The sequence below is a fragment of the Phragmites australis genome, chromosome 12 (assembly GCF_958298935.1).
Source record: "Phragmites australis chromosome 12, lpPhrAust1.1, whole genome shotgun sequence".
NCBI lineage: Eukaryota > Viridiplantae > Streptophyta > Magnoliopsida > Poales > Poaceae > Phragmites > Phragmites australis.
Window position 1 is genome coordinate 17,355,777 of NC_084932.1, and position 24,735 is coordinate 17,380,511.

The following is a 24,735-nucleotide window of genomic DNA, read 5'->3' on the forward strand; positions in this document are numbered from 1 at the left end:
CAACCAGAGTGCCATCTCTCTAGCCTTCTTGGTGTCCATAGAGTATTATCCGGTCAACAATGCAAATTGACCTGTTTCCCTTTAAACGGACCGCCATTTGCCAAATCTATCATTTCATTCCAAAACATATAGCCCTTTTCTTTTCGCCGTTCTTTACGGTATGCCATCTTGGGAATTCAATCGCAGATAAGCACCTAGGGCACTTTGTAGAAGCTGCATAAATAAAATTTGCCAAGCAAAATGACTGACTAAGCCGGAACCACTAATAGGTGAAATTGGCCTCTCATGCAACAAATAACTGAGTTCAAATATGCAGGATCAGACAGAATTACAGAGCATATGACAGCAACCTATTATTTCCACATCTTCAACATTCACACTTTCGGATGCGGGGTTGCCCTTTATGGAAATGCTAAAGAGAAGCAAAATAATTAACAGAAGAGGAGGTTATGCTTGTGTATCCCCATAGTTTCGCAAAAGCTTCGTCCATTGCAACGCACCTCTATAATTACAACAGAGCGATCAAGGCACATACTCTTGAATGGAATGGAATGTCCAAAGGTGAGTTGGTTCCATACATATGTTTAAATAAGGAGAGGCTTGTCCCGTTTTCATTGGGCAAATGAGCATCCAGAGCAGGCAAGAACTTTTTCCTGCCTGAATGCAATACATGTTGAAGCAAGCTCCGGTATGTAAAGCTCAAAGGTGAGGCAAATGCGCAAAAGACCTGTACAGCTTCAGCTTCTTGAATGTAGTTGCGGATAATTACTCAAGTCAAGGATGGGAAGCAGCATGAACATGACACCGAGAATGGCTTAGGACGCCTCTCTCTCAGTGCTCCTTTCACCAGAGGGTATTTGCTGGGGATCTGAATGGGTAATCCTCCGAGACCTTCCGGACCCATTGTCAAGCGATACTTCTGAATGCGATGGTACTTGTGCCAGCATACGTCGAGCAGTTGATACATCACTAGTTGGTGAAGAGGCAAGGCCATATACGACGGTTCCCATTGGATGGTCGAATTTGCAGTTTGGACCAAACTTGCACATGCCATAGCGAGAATAGAAAGTGCATACGGGCTCTCCCTGTAAGCAGCAAAAACAGATGCTTAAGCAATATGTATCATCTTGTATAGTGAGTTTGCATTAAATCACAATGTCAAGCATTGAATGATATCAAACTTTGATACTACTTAAATGTTCTTTATCTGTGGCGGGTTCCATATCTATTAAGAACAAATCAACAATAAAGAAAATGAATATGGATACAGTACATATTACAAACAATGGCAGGGTGTACAGTGCATAACCCAAAGATAATGCTGCTCAGGGTTCTGAAAGCATGCAGTTACCGGACAGCCACTGCTTGGTGGACAAAAGTGGGTCACGTCCAGTTTAATAATTGTGTCACAGTAGTTTTGCATATAATGAATGAAACAGAAATTAACGGAGAGTAAACTAGAATTAGCATGCCTACAGGTGGTGAAACGAACTGCATCCAGACCAAGGTATGTCATAATTACTTCAATGGAACCTATTATGCAATGAATCAAAAAACTATTCTACACAAAGTAACTACTATATGGAATTAATACTATACTGGTCTTGAAATTTAAGGTCCAACTCATTTGACAACATTGCATAAGACTATAGAGACCCATGCAAATTCTCATTCAGGATTGTCTTAGGAACGGCTATACAGCCCCATGCAAGAATTCTGTTTAGCCATCATTAGTTCCTCTAAAAATAAATATACAGAATAGAACCAGCATGATAACTGTTGGAAAATAACACTGTTGGTTCACAATTTCTGCAAAAGATTTTTACAGCACAGGATATCTAAAAGATTTTTACGATAACCATGGTCATGTCAATATTACTACTCTAACGAGTTTTCCTAAATCCATCTGCAAGCAACAGGCACTCCCTATGGATAGAGGAGTTTGTAGCAATATGCCTTACTTAGATTAAAAATAAATGACACCCAGATGGCCAGACAAAATCTACCCAAAAATTGCATATATATCTTAGAGAGCATACTTAGGTTAGGGGCATGTAATTTTACAAAACTCTTACCCAGCGTAATGGCAGGCCTAGTGAGCTCAGCGCACAATTGGGAGTAGGAATTGTCCGCTCTTTGGGATGATGGAACTTGCATACGGCACCAAACTTACAGTCTCCAGTTTTCATATAGAACTGACATTCAGGTTGGTCAGGTCTCTCTGGAAATACATTCTCCCTCTGTACGGCATAAAGTCCAATAGGAACAGAACCAGCTTGGTATGATGAAAAGATTCCTTGATCACCCATGCCAGGTGTCTCACTCTGGTGTGAGCCAGTATAGTATTGGGCAGCTCCGGGCATCCGCTGGTGGTCATCCGAAGACGAAGAACCAATCTGTGCCTAAATAAATAAAAATTAACTAATGATTCATAAATTACATGGAAACTACAGAAATGATTCAAGAGCAACCAGTTACCTTCAAGTCCAAGACTTTAGAAGCATAAAAAGAGTAACCAGATTTATTCTGACTCAATGCCAAATCAGGTTGCTCTTGACAAATTAAACATTCAGAAAATCAGTTGCAGTGCTGGAGCTTTCAGATAGATCCAAAACTTTCAGATAGTTAATGGCTTAATGGTAATGCTGGAATTTTTCACGAAATTAACCTTCCAACTCTTTAATTTAAATTAATCAGATTAAACAAATTTCCCTTAATTTGCATAACTAACAAAAGGATAATAGAAGGAACTAACAGAAACAAAGAAAACAGTAGCCAGGTGTTTTAACAGATCGTGCTGATAGCAGAGTTATCAGATCCTTCCTTGGGTCAATTGGGTCATCATTTGGACTGGCGCTGGTAAGACCTTATGCCTTATTGAAATGGCTATCAGTATAAGTGAATTGTAAAAAAATTTCCATGTAAAATATTATCAAAGTACTTTTTGTGACAAACAAAGATTGCAATGCAACCACTCACAGAATTCTCGACAAACAAATTAGTATGCACAATGTAATCTGGTGGTGAAATATGCACTTCTTGGACCATGTGAAAAGTAAAAAGGAAGTCATGGAACATACAGCATAAGGATTCCACCCTGGGACCTGAACAAGCCCCGGAGGAACAATCACTTGTGCATAGCTTGAATGACCTGGCCACCTCGGACTTGCAATGAAAGAACCAGATCTTGACAAGGGCCAGCTTGTTACAGCCCTTTGGTAAGCATGCTGACCAGGAGAAGTTGCAGACTGTCCAGGTGAATAAACAGAGCCACGTACCGCAACCATGGTGTTAGATGGTTGTGGATGGTGAAACTTACATGTGCTTCCAAACTTGCACTGCCCTGTTCTTAAATAATAAGAACATTCCATTTCATTCTGCAGTGATAAATTCAAGTAAATAAAACTAATCTTGCAACAAGTTGCAGAGAAATGTGGCACCATATTAACTAGCCATATGCATCATGAATAGTTGTGAATGACAGCAGAAATTCAGGCACCATATTAACTAGCCATATGCATCATGAATAGTTGTGAATGACAGCAGAAATTCAGAACAAACCGGTCGTAGTGGGTAGCCCAAAGCATTCAACTGTACTTGATTTGCCATCGCAGCCTTTTCTCGGGGGTGGTGAAACTTGCAGGTTGCTCCAAATTTGCATGTGCCGGTCTTTAGATAGTACTGGAAAAGAATGGGGAATGTGAAAACAACAACAAAAAATAATGCTGACTCGCTGCAATGTAATCACACACTTTTCAAAGTATGCTATGCTCACACAAGAAAAGGCAGAGAAAGGCATGAGCAACTACATTATAATGGTTCAGGTTATTCAGACTGTTAGGCAGTGTTACCGGGACACGGGTGCGGGCGTCAAAGTCCGACTCGGGTGCGGGTGTCCGATTCGGCAACTTTGCAAAAATAGAATTCAAAGATTCGTCTAATATAAATTAATTTTATATCAAAAATACATTATGTATATTTTTATTAATAAATAATATTAATATTTTTAAAGTAACACATGAATTTGTGGTTAAACCACCTCAAAACATTCAGTCCTAAGTATAAACGTTCACTTGAAACAGCGCAAAAGCTGCAGAAAAATAGAATAAAAAAGGGAAAAGGGGGGCGATTGGGTTGGCCCAGCAACCCATTCCCTTCACATTGCAAAAAACCCACCGGCCCACTAGGGCTTTCTTTACTTAGCACAGCACAACATTGAGAGGAGCACGGTTGCACAGGAGCCAAGTGCCGCTGCAGCCACCACAGCTTTCCACCCTCCCTCCCTCCCTCCCTCCCTCTCGCGTGCACGGGAGCCAAGCGCTGCCGCCACAGCTTCCCTCCCTCTCGCACATGCACGGGAGCCAAGTGCCGCCGCAGCTTACCTTCCTCCCTCTCGCATGCGCACGGGAGCCAAGCGCCGTTGCCGCCGCCGCAGCTTCCCTCCCTCCCTCCAACTCTCGCATGCCTGGGAGCCAAGCGCCACCGCCACCACTACTCACTGGATGTGCTATCCTACCTCCATCCCTCCCTCTCGCGCGCGTAGATGGAAGGTGGAGCTGATAGAGCTTCCGTCCTGTCTTCGTCACGTGGAGCTGCTGTCGGCTGAAGCGAAGGTGACTCGATAGAGAAGAGTCCGATGCATATCGCGCCGTGTTGGACGCAAGTCGACGCATATTGCCATGTCAGACGCGAGTCGACGCGCGGATACGTGTCGACTCGCCAAAAAAAATTTGAACACGTGTGTCCAGGTAACACAGTTGTTAATAATAGCAACTTGTATTCACTAGTAGCCTCTAGGGGCAATATATAGAGTACATGATAAGGACTATTAACCTAACCTATACGTAATGGATAAGGACTCTATATTCCTAACACCCCCACTTAAATACAAGGCGTATGCAATAGCGTTGCATTTGAAAGAGATGACACTAAGTGATAATATTAGACTAATACATCCAAAAAAACGTCTCTTCGAAGCTGTCGTAGAGTGGAGTCTTATAATCTTGTCGAATCAAGCCGAAGAAGTGTAAACGAAGCATCGGAGTAGAGTCGTGATGATGACAACAAAACAATATCCTTTGGTCAAGAATTGCAACAAAGCAATGAGAAGTAGCAAGACAATAGATGTAAGGTGTCACTAAAGCTACAGAAAAACCAAGATGACAACAGAATGCCCTAGACCCAGATGACAAGTAGCAAGACAACAAAAGAAGTTATCACTAATACTATAGAAATGTCTAGATGGCTAAGTTGCATCAATAACGACGGGGAAGCAAACAACCACACCTGGATGAGGCCTGACTGCCTGAGTCCGTCTCTCTCCTTGTCCAAGAAACCACACCTTGCCCCTTCCTCTCATCTGGAGACGCATCACCATCTCTGGAGAGCGCACAAATCCAACCTGGGAGGACCGGGACGAGAGCCGACGAACGGATCAATGGCGCGAGTAGTGGACAGGGCCAGTAGGCCAACGGTTGGACGGCGTGGGAGGAAGAGCCTCCGGCACGGATCCAACCCAGGGAGAGCTGACGATGAGACGCGCGGACATTAGCAAGACAGGGAGCAGGCCGGGTGAAGTCCGACGATGGCAAGGAGCCGACGGCCAACGGCTAATGAACCACGCGGCCGGCAGGTGAGAGTGAACGAAGACCAGCGGGTAGAACTAGCTCGATCGGCCCTAACGGCGGACGGGGGAGCGTGCCAATGGGCAGCGGGGCACACGGGGGTGGAGCGGCCCTACCAAGCAGGGACGCGGCGGCAGGCGGAGCAGCAACGGCCGACAAGCGAGCCAAATCCGGTGGGAAGGAACCGAGTTCAACGGGAGAAGTCGAATCGGGCGTGAGAAGAAGTCGGTGGAGTAGAGAGAGACCGATGAGAGAGGGCGCAAGATAGATCTACATGGACGAGTTGCAACGTCCAAAAAAAATATATTGACTGTGATACCATATTAGGAATAGCAACTTGTATTCAATAGTAGCCCCTGAAGGTAATATATAGAGTAATGAGGAGTACAAGATAAGAACTCTAGTCAGTGTTACCGGGACACGGGTGCAGGTGTTGGATTCCAACTCGGATGCGGGTGTCCGATTTGGCAGACTCTAGAAAATACGATTTGGGGATTCGTCTAATTTATATTAATATTATATTAAGGGATTAATTGTCTCGGAGACACAGTGGTTTTGTCCCTGGGACACTCCACTTGTCGATTTTGCCTGATGGACACTACGATTTTGTGGTTGGTCTGCAGGACACCGCACCGTATAAAATAATCATTTAGGACAGAGAGGGTGAGTGAAATGACTTTGTTGCCCTTTTCTTTCTTCTTCCTCTCAACTAGAGAATGGCAGCAGCTCGCACGGCGCCATGGCGCCAGGCCACTGCTCGCACACACCGTTCCCACGCGCAGCTACTGCCGCGCCGCTGCTCTGCCTACATTGCTACCGACGAGCGTGCCGCATGCGCCGCGTCGCCGTCATACTCGTCGCACCATTGGCCCACGCCACCACACCCTCCGCTGCCCGCGCAGGGATCAGCCCGGCCGCACGTCCTTTCGCCACCATGCCCGCAGCTCCACCACGTCGCCCACCGCTTGCGCCTCAAGCCGCCGCCAGATATCCCTCAGCCCCAACCATCTTTCCCCGTCCTCTCACGCTTCCAGTGAGCCCCATCTCCGCCAACCACCTTCCCAGCTCACTCCCTCCGGCTTCGCCCCTCTCTGGCACCCCTCTCCCCTTTGGAGATGCTGACGAGAGAGGGGAAATGGGCGAGGCGGGAGGCCAAGGGCAGAAGCGTCCTTTCACCACCCCCTCTCTCCTCTCAAGCCAGAAAAGATTATTTTAATCTGGACGGTGTGTTGTGGACCAAGTCACATTTTAGCGGTGCGGCTAGGACAAAAACATGAAGTGCGGTGTGGTGTTGACCAAACCACACTTTATCAGTGTCCCAGGGACAAAAATCCCTTATATTAAAAATACATTATTTATATTTTTATTAATACATAATATCAATATTTCTGAAATAACAAATTAATTTGTTATTAACAAACATCAAAATATTTAGTTGTAGCTTTGTAGGTATAAAGGATGTGTAAATAAACTACACAAAAGCTACAGAAAAATAGAAAAGAAAAAGAAAAAAGGAAAAAGGGAAAGAAATTAGATTGGCCCGGCCCAACATCCCTTCCTACAGTCCACCAGCCCACTAGGGTTTCAACTTTTCAAGCCTTCAATTATTCCCGAGTCATCTGCCTACTCCATGCCTCCAACCGCCTGCTCAAAACCCACCGCCTCCGCTTGCCCCCGCTGCCACGCCTCCTCTCCTCCCCCGCCGCCGAAGGTATCGGATCCGCATCGCACCATGTCAGGTGTGAGTCGACACGCCGAAATGTTTTCAGATTTGTGAGTCCCGGTAACATTGACTCTAGTAACCTAACCTATATGTAATGGATAAGGACACTACATTCCTAACACAGACAAGCAAAACAGTTCACAGACAAGCAAAACAGTTCATACTGAGGCATGCACCATAAGTTTTAATACCCAAAATCAACTCACTTGGATTATGTATTGATCTGGATAAGAGTCATTCTACTAAAGTTTATTTGGAAATATAAAAACATTTTTTTTTGCTACAACAAAAAAGTAATCCTCTAATTTATCGCAGACAATGTGAAGCTTCTGCATTTCAATCAAGAGAATGTTATGTGAGCTCATTTAAGAGGCTACAGCTGCATGGACCGAAAAAGAATCATAAAAGCATTGAAACGCACAGCAAACAGAGTTTATGCAGTTCCACGGAACAGTGTGAAACGAATCAATGCTAGCAGACACCAAGCTCAATTCTTCCTGATGCAACTAAGACTAAGCAACAACACATTCTAGGACCATATATTGATTTAACTTTCGTTTTTAGTGTTGTTTATTTCTTGAACTGAATAAGAACTCCAGCAAATATTTGTCAGGTTGCCCCCACACAATGCTTGAAGCACAACAATAAGACAACTTCAGTCAGGTGTGTTTAAAACAGCTCAAAATAGTGATCTAATATTAACCTAAATTAAACATCTCAAATAATAATTCATGGCAGGAGGATGACCTTCTAAGTATCAGGACATGGGTGGATATGAACCAACAATCATGTTTTGCATTGTCTAAAGAATTTAACTGAGGGGGAAAAACTGTCAGCGAGGAATCTCACTTGGCATTCAGGCTGGCCGATTCTTTGAGGATATTCTCCCTTCATTCTTGCAGCAGCAACAGCCTAATAATCGAACCACCAATATCTTATTCACAACAAGTGTGAGGATGAACTTATGCAAGGTAGGACAAAGAAGCATGTTCCGAACAAAATAAAGAGCTATAATTTTTTAGCTTACAAGTCTAAAAGATACCTGCAACAGACAAGCCAAATTACTATATGTTCTTTCATTGTTTTGTTCAGCATCTAGTTCTCACAGATGAACCCGAGGGAATACACCATACCAATTCCTAATAGTGTAAAACATATAAAATTAGCCCGTCTAGCTCACGCTACTGCTAAATTTTGCTGTTGGAGATTCTAGAATCAGCAGCCAGCAAGCTTTCTCGCTATCTAGTCAACAAAAAACTGAAAAACTGTTTAATCTTCCCAATACAGTATCTATAGCTTCTCAAATACGAAGTGACATCACCAAACCAAAACACTTCCAACTAACCCTAGTACCAACGTTTTCTGTCTTCCTTCTCCATTCAGGCAACAAAGCAGCTCAATGTAGGCACTCCGTGGGAGCAACATTTCCCACAATTGGAATTGAGAACCCATTTTAATGCCTCAAAAATGAGAAAAACCATATGAAAGTAGGTCAAATAAGACAGACACAAAAAACAAACAATTAAGGCTTTGTAAGCACACGAGAAAATATACTCTAATGCCAGAAGAAGGTAAAGGAATAGATTGAGGTTACCAGCTTTCTGTCTGCTGGATGATTAAATTTACAGGTCATCCCAAACCTGCAGAGGCCGGTCCTCATGTAATAACTACAGTCTGGCTCTCCAACACGCTCTGGGTATGGCCCAGATTCCACGGCTTCTCCTAAATTCATCTGCCACATCGCCTCTGCAACTGAATTATGACAATATTAGCAATCATTCAATTAAAAAATGCAGCAAACTAAAAAGAAAAGTGTACATGATGCCTAGATGATTAACACCAAAGGGGAGAAAGCAGCATCCAGTTTGTGCTTTTAACAAAAATAAGCCCGATATGTTGGCTTCTATTTTCCACATGAAGAAGCCACAACTCAATGTAATTTATCACAATCCCTAAGAACGGATCAAAAAAATTAAAATCATGAAGAACTGATTGAACCATCAAGACATTTATATACAACTTCTGAGTTATCGTTTTATGTGCCAGCTCTTTAAAGCAAAACTCAAGCCAAGTAGCTTCAAGACAAGAGGAAAATGGGCATCCAGAATTGTTGGCAGCAGCAGTAAACAATACGAAACTAATCAACTCCACTAAAGATCTTGGAAGATATCTCTCGGGGCAAAACACCAAGAGAGACTGACAGAAAGAAAATTGGATGCAGTAATTTAAGTGACAATAGGCTAAATGTTGCGCAATGTCATCCCAGAAACGAAAAAGGTAAACCTTAATTATCCACGAATGAAGTTCAAAAGTACAATTGAACTTCATTCTTCAATAGTAATTGTAGAGAGACAATTAGATGGGAAACACCACACCACAACAAGGGGGGTGATCTCTATTATATATAGCCGGCTAGGCTGAGTATATATGGATACAAAGTGTATACAAGGTAAGTGCCTAATCATAGCTATACATACTATGTTAGCTATACATTCCTAATATAGCTGTACATTCCTAATACCCGCCCGCAGTCGCAGCGGGAGGATGACGAACGCAAAGACTGGACCTGAAATCAGTGAACAGCTGAACAGGCAGGCCTTTGGTCATGATGTCAGCGAACTGGTGTGCAGAGGGGACCTGAAGCACGCGCACCTGGCCCAAGGCCACCTTCTCGCGGACGAAGTGTATGTCGATCTCGATATGCTTGGTACGGCGATGATGAACAGGATTGGCTGTCATGTAGACAGCGCTGATGTTATCACAGTAGACCACCGTGGCAGAAGCAATCGAGACGTGGAGCTCCTGAAGAAGCTGGCGGATCCAGCAGCACTCGGCGACGGCATGAGCAACAGCACGATACTCTGCTTCAGCACTGGAGCGAGAGACCGTGGTCTGGCGTTTGGACGACCAGGACACCAGGTTGTCACCCAAGAACACGCAGTACCCCGAGGTGGATCGCCGAGAGTCGGGGCAGCCAGCCCAGTCCGCGTCAGAGTACGCGGTGAGAGACTGAGATGGCGAGGCGCTGATGTGGAGACCAGCAGAGAGAGTGCCCTTCACGTAGCGCAGGATGCGCTTGATCAGCGCGAGATGGGGCTCACGCGGGTCGTGCATGAAGAGACACACCTGCTGAACGGCGTACGCTAACTCGGGACGAGTCAGGGTGAGGTACTGGAGGGCGCCGGCGATGCTCCTGTACTCAGACGGGTCGGCGACAGGGGCACCATCAGAGGCGGACAGCTTGGCATGAGTGTCGACCGGAGTCGCTGTAGAGTGACACTCTGCCATGCCGGCCCGCTGGAGAAGGTCCGCTGCATACTGACGCTGCGAGAGGAACAGACCGGCGGAGGAGCGCGTGACAGCGATGCCGAGGAAGTGGTGGAGGTCGCCGAGGTCCGTCATGGCGAACTCAGCGTGAAGGCGCTCGGTGATGCGCCCGAGGAGCGCCGCTGAGGAAGCCGTGAGGATGATGTCGTCGACATACAGTAGGAGGTAGGCGGTGCTGTCCCCCTCTTTGAGAACAAAGAGGGAGGTGTCGGAGACGGAGGCGACGAAGCCGAGACGACGAATGTATGTGGCAAACCGTTGGTGCCACGCACGAGGGGCCTGCTTGAGGCCGTAGAGTGAACGCTGCAACAAGCAAACATGGTCAGGGGCAGACGGGTCGACGAAACCAGGCGGCTGCTGGCAGTAGACAGTCTCCTCGAGGTGGCCGTGAAGAAATGCGTTCTGTACGTCGAGCTGGTGGATCGGCCATGCGCGAGAAGCGGCGATGCTGAGGACGATGCGAATTGTCGTCGGCTTGACGACGGGGCTGAACGTCTCGTCGTAGTCGATGCCGTGACGCTGGGAGAAGCCACGGACGACCCAGCGTGCCTTGTGACGAGCAAGGGTACCATCGGCGTGATGCTTATGTTTGAAGATCCACTTGCCCGTCACAACGTTGGCGCCTGGAGGACGAGGGACGAGTCGCCAGGTGCCGTTGTCGAGGAGCGCCTGAAATTCCTCGGCCATCACGGCGCGCCAATTAGGATCGGCGAGAGCGCTGCGATAGTTGGCGGGAATCGGTGAGGCCGGGGAAGACGAAGCGGACAGATTCATGAATTGAGTCTGTCGAAGGGTCCCGGTCTGTGAGCGAGTCACAGGACGGGAGGGCGCCGGCGGGGGCAGAGGGGCCGCCGGTGGTGTAGCCGCAGGGGCCGGCTCGGGCTCCGGCGGGGGCACCGCGGGTGCCGGCGCAGGGGCGTCCACGGGTGCAGGGGCAGCCGCGCACGGGCGTCGGCTGTAGACGTGGTCGAAGAAGCGGAACCCGGCGCCCGCCGCAGGTGGCCGCCCGTCCCTAGGGACGGCTGGGCCAGGGGCACTGGGTCCAGGGACGACAGGGCCGGCGCCTGAGGCCGGGGCGACGAGGCCCGGCATCTGCCTAGCAGAGCCGAGCGAGGGAGCCAGGACAGGCCCTCGGGTGAGGATTACCGGATCCTCGAAGTCGTCTGGAGCCGAGTGCGGTCGCTCAACGTCGCCATTCGACGGAGCTTCCGCTGGAGAGGGCGCCGCTGCTGCAGTGTAAGGCACCGGCGCGGCACGTCCGGTAAGGAGAAAATCCAAACCAGAGGTGGGAGAGGGCTGCGATCCGAAGGGAAAGCAGGTCTCGTCGAACACGACATGTCGGGAGATAATGACACGACGTGTGGAGAGGTCGAGACAGCGGTACCCTTTATGGGAGGATGGGTAACCGAGAAAGACACAGGCGGTGGAGCGTGGAGCAAGTTTGTGAGGTGCCGTGGCGGTGAGGTTGGGATAGCAGAGACACCCGAAGACACGTAGGTGAGTGTACTCAGGTGGTTTGTGGAAGAGTAGCTGGTAGGGAATGGCGTTGCGGACAGCAGAGCATGGGCGCCTATTGAGCAGATAGGTAGTCGTGGCTAGTGCTTCTGCCCAATAGGGGGGCGCCATGTGAGCATGGATCAGTAGGGTGCGGCTGATGTTATTTAGAGTGCGAAGGACCCGTTCGGCTTTCCCATTTTGTGGAGAAGTGTAGGGACATGACAGACGTAGGTGAATTCCTGAGGAGGAAAAAAGAGACGCCAGAGTGCGATTAATGAACTCCGTGCCATTGTCCGCCTGAACACTCCTAACAGGGAGACCGAACTGGGTGGAGGCATAGGCGCAGAAATCCGTGATGTGAGCGGTGACATCGGATTTGTGAGCGAGGGGAAACGTCCAACAGTAATGTGAGAAATCATCCAAAATGACTAAGTAGTATTTATATCCCGAAACACTAGGAACCGGAGAGGTCCAAACATCACAGTGAATGAGTTCGAACGGAACAGTACTGTATGAACTAGAGGATCTGAAGGGTAGCCGTACATGTTTCCCTAACTGACATGAATGACATAGAGTATCAGCTACTTTATTACAAGAAAGCGAAGTATTATGACGAAGTGTGTCGAGGATAGCAGGGCTCGGATGACCGAGACGCTGGTGCCACAGGGTGGAGGAGACGGCGATGCTGGCATGTGGGGCGGTGGAGCTGGCGGCTGGTGGGATGGTGTAGAGGTCGCCATCGCTATTGCAGCGAAGCATCACGCGTCTGGTCGGGATATCCTTAATAGAAAAACCGAAAGCGTCAAATTCTATAGAACAGTTGTTATCCCGTGTAAACTGACGAACGGAAAGCAAGTTACGAACGAGAGACGGAACAACAAGGACATTATTCAGATGGAAATTGGACGCTATGGTGGGTAGGGTGGAATTGCCACGGCACGTGATGGGAAGGGTGTGACCATTGCCAACGGTGATGAAGGAGTGAGAGGGGGGGAGGCGGGAAAGAAGTATACCATCCGTAGACGACATGTGGCCGGAGGCGCCGGAATCCATGACCCAACCAGTGTTCTGGAGGGACATCTGGTTCAAGGCGGCAACAAGGCCGGCCTGGTCCCAAGCCTGGCCCGCGGGAGACACTTGGAGGGGAGCAAAGGCCGTGTTGGCCTGTGGAGCCGGCCCAAGAAGGCCTGGCGAGCGCCAGCCCCCACCAGCGCCGGGGTGGGCTCCGTATGGAGCGGCCCAGGGGTTAAAACAGATCCATGGGCCGACCGGGCGTGGGAACCCACCCGGCTGGAGTTGTGGGCCGCCGGCCTGAGGGTAGAAGGGGGCCTGCTGCGGCGGCTTGCCCCCTCCCTTCCCTTTCTTCCTCTTCCAGCCGCCGCCGCCGCCGCTTGGACCGCTGGAGCCGCCTGGGGCAGGGGTGCGGGGCGCAGAGCCGGTGCTAGGGGCACGGCACCCGCCCGCACTAGAGCACGCGGGAGAACCGGAGGTAGCGACGAGGGCGGTCCCTGCAGCGACCTTGTCCTCGTTGGCGAGACGGAGCTCCTTGAGGACGAGCTTCTCGCGCGCCTGGGCGAAGGTGGGGAAGGCAGCGGCGTTGGCGATGTCGTCCGCGGTGTTGGAGAAGCGCGGATTGATGCCGCGAAGGAGGTTGAGGACGAGCTGGGAGTCTTGGACGGGGTGGCCGACGTCGCGGAGCTTGTCGGCGGTCTGCTTCATGAGCTGGCAGAAAGCGTCGATGGAGGAGTCCCCTTGCGTCATGGAGTGGAACTCGTGGCTGAGGAAGATCGCCCGAGGCTCCTTGTTGGCGCGGAAGAGGGCTTCGACGGCCACCCAGAGGTCCCGGGCCGTCTGATCCTCGCCCTCCATGGCGAGGTCAAGGACGGAGTCGTCGATCGAGCCGAACAGCCAGCTGCGGACGCAGCAGTCGGCTTGGTCCCAATAGGGATCGCGCGGCTGCGGCGCCAGGGTGCCATCGATGTGCGGGCGCAGACCGAATTTGCCGCACATCGATTTGAAGTAGGAGGCCCATCGGGAGTAGTTACCGCCGGTCATCGTCAAGGTCAGCGGCACGTGGGACTTGACAGAGACTGTGGCGAAGGGGTGGAGCACGATGGGCGGCAGAGGGGGTGCATCGTCGACGCCGGCAGCCAGCAGAGTGCCGGTGTCCGTCGCCGGCAGGGTGCCGGACGCGGGTGTGGAGTCCGTGGACATGGCGCAGCGAGGGAGGGGGGGGTGGCGCAGCAAGGGAGGGGCTGCGCAGGGAGGGCAGACGGCGGCGAGGAGCCGCCGGCGCGATGGAGTTCGCGGCGCGGATTAGAGACAGCGGAAGGAAAGGCCGGGATCGTGGAGATCCTGGGCACTTGATACCATGTAGAGAGACAATTAGATGGGAAACACCACACCACAACAAGGGGGGTGATCTCTATTATATATAGCCGGCTAGGCTGAGTATATATGGATACAAAGTGTATACAAGGTAAGTGCCTAATCATAGCTATACATACTATGTTAGCTATACATTCCTAATATAGCTGTACATTCCTAATAGTAATCATGATCCTCCGAATCCTCAAATCACATGTAACTTATCGTCACATCCTTAAGAGACAGCACAGAAGTTGCACCAAGATTAGCAAACAGCTGCCACACCCATTTTCTGACCTTTCGTCGAAAAATATAGTACCCACTCACCACTTCACACAATTTTTGTCAAGAAATTATGACCTATGTTTGGATTGTCCATTAAGTAAAAATCAAACCACAGTCAGTTCATCGACTCTATGAATCATTCTTTGGGGAAAAAAACAATAAATGTCACCAAATAAACCACCATATCTTCCAAAGTCCAAAATGATTCATTTTCGCCCATTCAAGGTTTCACGCGAGAGCATCTCATGAAATACAATTACACCAAAGAAACATATTATAGCACGAAAGAAATCTTCATCTCCAAACATTTTGCAAAACAAACTAGCATTAGTAATTGTGAAAAAAAAAAGGCCTAAGACCAAAATGATCCTCTATTTCCTTAAAACTCCAAAAGTTCTACTAGAAAGTCTGAGTTCTAACTGCTAGATATATATTGCTCTGTGTAATATCCCTAGATTATAAGGGGGTTCTTTGCATATTGTCACATGAGCATGTGTATATATATTGGTTCAGGACCTCCAGGGAATACAAGTTGTTATTCCTAACATGGTATAAGAGCTAGATTTTTCAAGGGCACAGAACATCATTGACTTCCCATCGACTCTGCTCTTCTCGGTCGAACGGTTCTACTCTTCTCGGTCTAGTGCTCCTCTTCTGGGTTCCACCCGACGTTCTGCTCCTCTGAAACACCGACCTCTGTCTTGATCCACCGCTCCACCCAATCCGGCTCGCACCACCCAGCTTCGCCCGCCCTCCCACGCTCCTACTCAGCTGACGCCGCCCTCCCATTCGGCGCGGCTGCTGTCACCGCTCCTCTTCACTCAACAGTCGCTCTTCTTCTTTGCTTGGGCCGCACCCCTGCCCGACCGCCTCTGCCTGCCTTGGGAGACCCACGCCGTCCACGATTCCACTCGGATCCCGGTCACGCCGTCCTCCAGCGTCGGCCTCCCACACCCACACCAGCCTCACGCTTGTGCCTGCGCGATCGGCCGCTCTACTCTGTTGTCTCTTCTGGGTTAACAGAGTAGGCTAAAAGCAAAAAAAGGGGGGGGGGGATTGCAACGGCTACCGCTTTTCTTTGCTCTCTCGCTATCGCTTGTCACGCTCTTGCTATTGCTCGTCGCTACTTTTGCACTCTCGCCGTTATTCGTCACTTCTTCAAGATATCATTGAGCACCATTTTCGTTCCTCGGTGCTCGGTGATCTTTGATAGTGCTAACTACCGGGACTTCGTGCAGCATATGCTTATCCACATGCATGGGCTGTCTTTGGGGTGCTCTCTGTGGCGACCTTCCTTGTCCGTCTTCCCTTGTCCGCCAGAGCCTATGCAGCCATTGTTGACAAAGGAGACAAAGTAGCTATTGATATCGCCATTGATGCTTATGAGAAAGTTGTCTCCACCAATCAGGAAGTATAGAGTTGTACCGTGCTCGGTTGCCTGACTGTGCTCAGCGGATGGATAATGATACTCATGCATCATCTATTATGATTACTAGAGTGGAGCACAAGTTTTCTTCTGAAATTGTTGGTTTCTCTACTGCCTTTCAGATGTTGACTCATCTTCGTCGGACCTATGAGCCATCTGGAGATGGTCTCTATCTGTCTGTTGTTCACCAAAGCACTGTTTTCAGCATAATGCTACAGTTGATGTGTTCTATGTTCAGATGTCGATTGTGTGACGTCAATTGGACTATCTTTATGTTGTTGGTTGCCACTCTTCTCAGTGCTGCTTGGATCTGCCTGTTGAACAATCAGCTGCTTGCATGACGTCGTGTCACTTGTGGAAGCTCTTACCGATGCGCTCGGAGGAGACTCGTCTATGTGGTTCTGGACCAATGCCACTTCCTTCAGTGTTGGTTGCTCGTCCACATGTTGCGCCTATGTCTTTGTCTGCACCGTCGTCTTCTCCTCGTACGACTCTTTCTCCTTCTGCGGCCTCTTCAGGTGGTAGTGGTCGCCCTCGTTATGCCTACTACAGTAAGGAGGGTCATGTTGAGACGAACTGCTATCAAAAGAAGCATCTTTGGTGTTCCTCTGGTGCTTCTACCTTGGCTACCTCCTCGGCTACCTCTTCAACCGACACTCAGCGGGAGATTGTGACGCTGCTTCGTCGCTTGGTTGCTACCTCTGGCTCTGCACTGACAGATTCTGCTACTCTCTTCTGTCACTGAGATACCACCTTTTATGCAGTTAGGTACTTCACCTTAGATTCTTGACTCAGGAGCATCTTTTCATATGACTTCTAATTTTTCTAGTCTTTCTTCGCTTCATCCTCTTGTTTCTCCTAATCATGTCATTATTGCTGATGGCACTTCTCTATTGTTGTTGGTCAAGGCACCCTTAGAACTTCCTCTTTTAGTGTTCCTTTTATTGTTCATGTTTCCCAACTCACCATGCAGCTCATGTCAGCTGATCAGCTTACTGACCATGGTTGTCATGTTATCCTAGATTCTAACTCTTGTTGTGTTCAGGATCGTCGCACAGGTGCTCTGGTTGGTACTAGCTCGCGACGCCATGATTCTCAGCGTTTGTGGGAGCTTGACTGGCTTCGTCTTCCTTCTACTGTCACTGTCGGTCTCTCTGCTTCCTCGACTACTAGCTCCTTCCAGCAGTGGCATCGTCTTAGTCATGTTTATAGGTTGCGTTTGTCTTTCTTTGTTCGTCGTGGTCTTTTAGAGTCTGTCTCAGGGGATACATCCTTAGATTGTCAAGGTTGTAATCATGGTAAACAAATTCAACTTCTTTATCCTCATAATGAGTCAGTGTCTCAACGTCCTTTTGATATTGTTTACCCAGATGTGTGGGGTTCGGCTCCCTTCATTTTGAAAGGGGTCATAGCTACTATATTATCATTATAGATGATTTTTCTCGCCACACTTGAATTTATTTCATGTCTTCTTGTAGCGAGGTGTTATCCATATATAAGTGTTTTGCCACTATGATTCACACTCAGTTTGGCACTCTTATTCGTGTTTTTCATACTGACTCTGCTGGTGAATTTCTTTCTGGACATCTTCGTTCCTTACTGAACAGAGCACGTTGTCTCGATTCTCGTGTCTTGGAGCTCATGCTCAAAATGGTGTTGCTGAGTGTAAGCATCATCATCTCCTTAAGACAGCTCGTGCATTTATGATCGCCTCTTCTGTTCTTCCTTATTTTTGGGTTAAGGTTGTCTCCACTGTCACATACTTGCTTAATATCCAACCCTCATCTGCTCTCAAGAGTGGAATTCCTCGAGCGTCTATGTGGATGCCTTTCTGACTACTCTTCTTGTCTTTTTGGTTCTGTTTGTTACATTCTCCTTCCCCCGGCCCCGTGAAGGTACTAAACTGACTACTCGATCTGTATTGTCTTTCTTAGTTACAATACTGAGCATAAGAGTTATAGGTGTTGGGACCCTGTTGCTCGCCGGATGTGCATTTCTCGGGATGTTACTTTTGGTGAGTCATCCCTTCTATCCTCGTACCTTCCCTTCCACTTCTTCAGCTTTCTTAGTTGAGCCTCTATCTTCTCTCACTTTTTCTGCCACACCCGTCATTGCTTCTTCTTCTCTTCCCTGGGCACCGTTAGCGCCCTCTCCTATTGGGCCTTCTTTGGTGTCTTCCACGCTTTTAGCCTTCACCTCACATGCTCCTCCTTCTTCTGGTCTTGTTGAGCCTTTTCCTTTCCACTACACTCATCGTTCTCGTGTTGTCTCTCATCCTGTTGTGCCGCCTTCTGATGAGCTATCTCCTTCCAGCGATTCAGTTCCTTCATCTTCTCCTAGCTATTTTCTTCATGATCGCTATTCGATTTGATCCCCTGATCATTTTGGCGTTTCTGGTGTTGTTCCTGCTGAGCTGTCTTCTAATCGTGATATTGTTACTCATCAGGAATGGCAGCATGCAATGGCAGAGCTTGCTGCACTTGAGCGCACCGGCACGTGGGATCTTGTTCCTCTACCTCTACATGTTCGTCCTATCACGTGCAAGTAGGTCTGTAAGGTTAAGACTCGCTCTGATGGTTCTCTTGAGTGTTGTAAGGAATGGTCGTGACTATGATGAGACTTTTGCTTCGGTGGCTCATATGACCACAGTGTGCACTCTTCTTGTTGTTGCATCTGTGCACCACTGGTCTATCTCCTGGTTGATGTCAAGAATGCCTTTTTTAATGATGATTTATGTGAAGAGATCTACATGCATCCATCGCCAGGGTATTATGTTCCCGAGGGGCTTGGTTTGAGCGATTTTCTTCTATGATCATTGTCGTTGGTTTTTCTGTTAGTGCTCATGATCTTGCGCTCTTTGTTCACACTTCCTGTCATGGTCGAACTCTTCTTCTCTTGTACGTTGATGACATGATCATTACAGAAGATGATTCTGAGTATATTGTTGGTGTGAAGGCTTGTCTCAAGGAGCAGTTTCTTATGTCCAATCTGGGCCCTCTTGGCTAATTTCTTGGGATTGAGATATCTTCTATTTCTAAGGGCTTCCTTCTGTCCCAAGAAAAGTATATTCAGGATCTTCTTCATCGTGCTTCTCTCACTGATGAGCGCACTATTGACTCCCATGAAGCTTAATCTTCAACTTGGGTCCACTGATGGTAAGCCTCTTACAGATCTCACTCGTTACCGTCATCTAGTTGGGAGTTTTATTTACCTTAGTATCACTCATCCTGACATTTTTCATGCAGTGCATATCCTTAGTCAATTCGGTTCTACTCCCACTCAGCTCCAATGTAGTCATCTCCTGTGTGTTTTGCGCTATCTACGTGGGACTATCTCTCGTCGTCTCTTCTTTCCACGCTCCAGCTCTTCACGGCATTGTGCCTATTTTGATGCTACTTAGGCTAGTGACCCTTCTAATCGCCAGTCTATTTCTGCCTACTGTGTTTTCCTTGGTGGTTCTCTCATTGCTTAGAAGACTAGAAAGCATACCGCAGTTTCTCGTTCTAGTGCAGTGGCTGAGCTGCGAGCTATGGCATTGTTGACAGCGGAGCTCAGTTGGTTACGGTGATTACTTGGATTTTGGTGTTTTTTTCCTGCACCTACTCCTCTTTACTCAGATAGTACAGGTGCTATCAGTATTGCTCTGGATCCGGTGAAGCATGAGCTCACCAAGTATATTGGTGATGATGCTTATGATACACGAACACAGATACAAGATGTGGTGATTGCTCTTCAGTATGTTTCTTCGGAACTTCAGTTGGCTGATTTCTTCATGAAGACACAGAGTACAGCTCAGCACAGATTCTATCTCTCCAAAATCAGTGCGGTTGATCCCCCCTGAGTTCGAGGGGGTGTTATATATATTACTCTTGTAATATCCCCAGACTATAAGAGGTTCTTTGCATATTGTCACATGTATATGTGTATATATACTGGCCTAGAACCTCCAGGAAATACAAGTTACTATTCCTAACATTAACATCTTCATCTGAAACAGAAACCACTCCAATTACATGCACAAATTAGAAACTTTCCAAACTGAACCTCAACCAGCTCAAAAACTTGGCCCCAAATTTGATTAATTCGAAGCTCCACTACCCAATGAAAATCTCTTACTCAAACCATAGGTACTGATTGACACCAAAATCAGCAGTATTGACAGACATAAACTGCAATAAATCAGAACACTAGCTTTCCACACGACCTCCAAAACCAAATAATCACTCCAAAAGAATCGTCTACCTTCCAAAGACATTCATCTATCCTGATTCAGATATTCACCACAAAATAACCGCTAAAATCCATCTATAACAAATGATGGCAGAACCTGTATCTCCAGGCCTCTTTTTTTTCTGTGCCCAAATCGAGAACTTACAAAAATGACACCACACCTGACTCGGATACCTCATATTAACATTAACAAAATAAAATCCGACCTCACAACCTAAACAATGAACCCAGCAGCATCACTTAATACAAAGTGACAAAGTGTGCTCCCGAATACCACAGCTTCAAGGGTTCTAGTCCCCAGAATTGGAACATTGCCTTAAATGAAACCACAATACCAGTTCAATAAACGCCGTAAAACAAACCCATAGACCTAAGATGGGACAGCGCACCTTCATCAGCCCCATGGGGCCTTATGACGGCAGCTGCGACAGCCATAGCGACTGCGGCGGCTGAAGAGGAGCTCTCCCCTGCAGAACAGGAGCCCTCCCCTGCAGCACAGGAGCCATCCCTGGCAATCAACGGTGTCGCCTTCATGGCCACCCAAGGCATCGATCAGGAATACTATCTCTGGTGATGAGGTGATGAAAAACTTGGGTTGAATCGTTTAAAGAGAACCATGTACCCACACATATCATCCAAAACAATAGAAATGGCAACAAAAAAAGAATAAATTTGGCACTTTCCACCAAAAAAAGTCTCCAATTGCTTCTGTTACAGCGTTACAAAATACAAAAGGCAAAAGTGATTTTCATCAGTTTGTACACAAATCCTAAAAACAAATCAAATCAAATAACTTGTAATATATTATTTGTGTGCCAGCTTTGGAAAGAAAAATTGTGGACGTTATTTAAAAGAGGCGAAAATCATGAATCACATCAGCAGTAACAACAAAAGGATTATCAGTCACACTATAAATATTCAGCACTTCTGTTGCACAAACACCATGCAAGGCAGGCAAAGCAAATGGAACTAACTATGAGTAGTAAAGCAAGATAAATTGTTGCAAACCTCAGCATTATCCAAGAGATAGGACATGTAACACTTTATCCGGGATAAATAAAGAAAAATTTAACTTTGTTGATCCATTGATCAACTACTCCTGATCCTCGAAGCACAAGCACAGTATGACAACTGTCTTCAGAGACAGCAGAAGTGCAAGTTGCAGCCAGAATACTAGCACGAAAACTATCCCACCTGTATTCTCATGTGTCCTCAAAAAATGTAAGTCCGTAAATCAGTTCATCACCTCTCTCCATCATTCTTTATAAACTAAACAATGTCGCAAAATACATAACCTATTCTCCAAAAACTGTATATTCCTTGATACAGAAAATAATATCAAGATTATCTCAAAAAGATCAACTTACCAAAAAGATACACAGGAGCACGCAAAAATGTACATCTCCATGGAAGATGTGTCAGCATTGCAAAGGTAAGACAAAAGAAAACCCAAAAGGCTCAAAACAACAAAAGTACATGTGACTGCTCCAAGAACACACAAAGTGTGACCTTACCAATCAGAAACAACAGCAATTGCTTGCTCATATGGGAAACCTCCGCAAAACAATTTGCATCCAACTTGAAGACCATTTCAAAATAAAAGTCTGGCCCTACTCCCCAATATCATCTCTTACTCAAGGCATATGGAACAACCTAAAGCACAATCACAGTAGCATTGCCTGGGTTAAATAGGAACTGTAATCAATTGACCACATCTTCACATGCTCCTTTCCGAAACCAACAATTTCATCAGAGACATTTCCCTATCCTCCAAGAAAAAGTCTGACCTTTCCCAATTGAGATGCTCATTCTTCACCAATAACCACCGGTGATCATTATTCACTGGTTACCACCCATGATACACCCACCATAGATCAGAAAATTACAAAAAGGAAAATCGGCAGTACTCCGCACCTCCACCAAACGCACCGGCATTGCTAAAGCACGTCAATCGAAGCAATCCTGCAGGCACGAGCATATCAACCGCGCTCAAAAACCTCGCCTTTGAAACCCAACACAGCGCCCAAACAACACGGGAGCAGCTTCTTCAATCCCCCGAGTACCCAAATCAATACTTCTTCAACTAATGGTTGCCCAATCGGTGAACGCGCTCCGATACGGGCGCAGCGGCAGAGGGTTCGAACACCACCGCCGCGCACCAAAATTAACCGAACCCCCCCCCCCCCCCCCCCCCACACACACACACACACCCCACGCGCACAACCGACATCGCGGCGCCCTCGGCATTGCCCGATTCTGCGCGCTCACGCGCACGCGAACCAAACCCTAGCATGGCGGCTGCGAAACCCCGCTCCCGCGCACGGCAACCGCATGGCGGGCTCGCGCAATCCAACCGAAACCTACCACCGCAGCACGCGAGCATACACTTCCAAAAGCAAGCACCTACGCACAAGGAGGAAGAGGGGTTGCTCACCTTCGTCGACCCCGTGGGGCCCGATCGTCGCCGCGGCGGCAGCGGCGGCCGAGGAGGAGGAGCCCTCCCCGCCGCCCCCGCCTCCCCCTGCCCCGGCGGACGGCGCCGCCATCACTGCCGCGCCGGCATCAGATCGCCACCACCCCGCCGGCGATCAATCGGTGGCTGCTGCTGCTGCTGCGCGCGCCCGTGGAAGTGTCACGCGCGGTAAGAGAGAGAGGAGAGAGAGCAGTGAGGAGAGAGAGAGGTGGAAGAGAATGAGAGGAACGAGGCGGCCCTGTTCGGACAGCCAGTCGTTTTGTTCCTCGCCCTCCGCCCGCTTCTTTTCGCCGCCCCGAGCCGCGCCCTTCCGCTAACTACCGAACCACCCACCCACCCAGTCAACCGGGGCCGATGCTATGTGCACCTGCGTGTGTACACATGCAGGCGACGCCGACCGCGTGAACGCCACGTCACAACGCATTTAGGATGTGAGGTCATTTTATTCCTCACCCTTCACCGGCTTCTTTTCACTGCCCCACATGCTCCCGTTGGAACCACCCCACTTCATCCATGCAGTCAATCGGGGCTACTCCTACGTGCACCCTGTGTGTACACACACAAGCCACACCGATTATGGCCCACATCACGGCGCATTTAGGATGCGGAGTAATTTTGTTCCTCACCCTTCACATTTTTTTCACCACAAACGCCACCCTCCTTAGCTAAGACTATTCCTAAGCGTTTCCCTTCACAGCCTAAATTCCCGTTATGAAGGGATTTTCATTCCTTTCAACGCTTTAACGGTTTCCCTTCACGGTTCCCGTTACGAAGGGATTCCCAAGGTCATTCCCTTCAGAACGGTATTCTCTCTCCTTTCACTTCAAGGGTCTCATTTCCCTTCGTGATTCCTCTCGAAAGGAAGCTATTGGAGATGAGAGAAAATAAAAGGAATAGGAACGGGAAAGAAAACGAAATGAAGGGAATATGGTTGAAGATAGTCTAACTACCGGACCATTCCACCCACCGAGTCAACCAGGGCTACTATGAATACACACAACCCACATGTGCACACACACAGGCCACGCTAATCGTGGCCCATGTGAACATTGCATGCATTTAGGATGTGAGGCCTTTTTGTTCTCCCTTCGTCACATTCTTCTCACCGTCCCGCCCCACGCTCCCCTTGCGCTAACTATCGAACCACCCCACCCCCACCCACTTAGTCAACGGGGTTGTAGTAACATGACCCTCTTAGGGCGTCTATGTGATTTTAGTGATTAATGATAACACAATCAATGGAACTAACATATTTGTTAAGTATATATCTTAGTAAGTCTTATGGATATAATACATAAAAAAGTCACCACAATAAGGACAAAGATTGATTGAATTAGAGAAGTCCTAGGAAAAATGAATGTACCGAATGGTCTAGCGTAGGAACATTTGTACATGCCAGAGCATTTGTTCATAAGGAAGACTTAAGGTGTTTCACACACCGGATGGTCCAGTGCTTATAAGTTTAGGGATGGTAATTTCCCCATTCAGTCAGGTCCTCGCGGGTTTCAAACCCGATGGTGGCGGGTTTTGGTGGAAAATCGGCCCCACGGGACTATCAGGTCGAGGCTGGGGGTGGCTTTGCACCCACGGGTGCCGCACGGGCCCCGAAATCCTTCGGTCCACCTAAACCCTCTACAGCCCGACCCATCCTCACCTCCTATATCTTCTTCACTCGATCACCCTCACGCCTCCAGACGCACCGACATGGTGAGAGAGAGTAGAGAGTGAGAGAAGGCGTCGGGATGAAGGGGTCGACCCAAGGTGTGATGCCCGATCTTCTCCT

General features: G+C 48.1%; 1 protein-coding gene across 8 annotated transcripts; it reads right to left on the minus strand.

Moving 5' to 3' along the window:
• Positions 1 to 328: 328 nt before the first annotated feature.
• LOC133886674 (zinc finger CCCH domain-containing protein 63-like) lies at positions 329 to 23,222 on the minus strand. Of its 8 annotated transcripts, XM_062326452.1 has the most exons (9): positions 22,914 to 23,222; positions 22,394 to 22,441; positions 20,869 to 21,007; positions 8,942 to 9,099; positions 8,197 to 8,259; positions 3,562 to 3,681; positions 3,081 to 3,377; positions 2,076 to 2,402; positions 329 to 1,085 (listed from the first exon to the last, which is right to left on the minus strand). In XM_062326452.1, exons 2-9 carry the CDS (start codon positions 22,412 to 22,414, stop codon positions 816 to 818), a joined length of 1,395 nt encoding a protein of 464 aa, XP_062182436.1. In that variant the 5' UTR covers positions 22,415 to 22,441; positions 22,914 to 23,222; the 3' UTR covers positions 329 to 815. The 8 variants fall into 8 exon arrangements, with proteins under 8 accessions (XP_062182436.1, XP_062182439.1, XP_062182435.1 ...); XM_062326455.1 differs by lacking the exon at positions 20,869 to 21,007 and having other exon boundaries at positions 8,942 to 9,093; positions 22,914 to 23,221; XM_062326451.1 differs by lacking the exon at positions 20,869 to 21,007 and having other exon boundaries at positions 22,914 to 23,221.
• Between the last annotated feature and the right edge of the window lie 1,513 nt (positions 23,223 to 24,735).

What these genes read in the sequence shown, in the direction of transcription:
- LOC133886674 (XM_062326450.1), bottom strand. Translation starts at nt 21,514, where the DNA reads ATGTCCTATCTCTTGGATAATGCTGAG. An exon ending in TGGGCTACCCACTACGACCG is followed by an intron (nt 3,378 to 3,561) that starts GTTTGTTCTGAA and finishes TTATCACTGCAG; the next exon opens with AATGAAATGGAATGTTCTTA. An exon ending in TAGGCCTGCCATTACGCTGG is followed by an intron (nt 1,086 to 2,075) that starts GTAAGAGTTTTG and finishes TGCTGCTTACAG; the next exon opens with GGAGAGCCCGTATGCACTTT.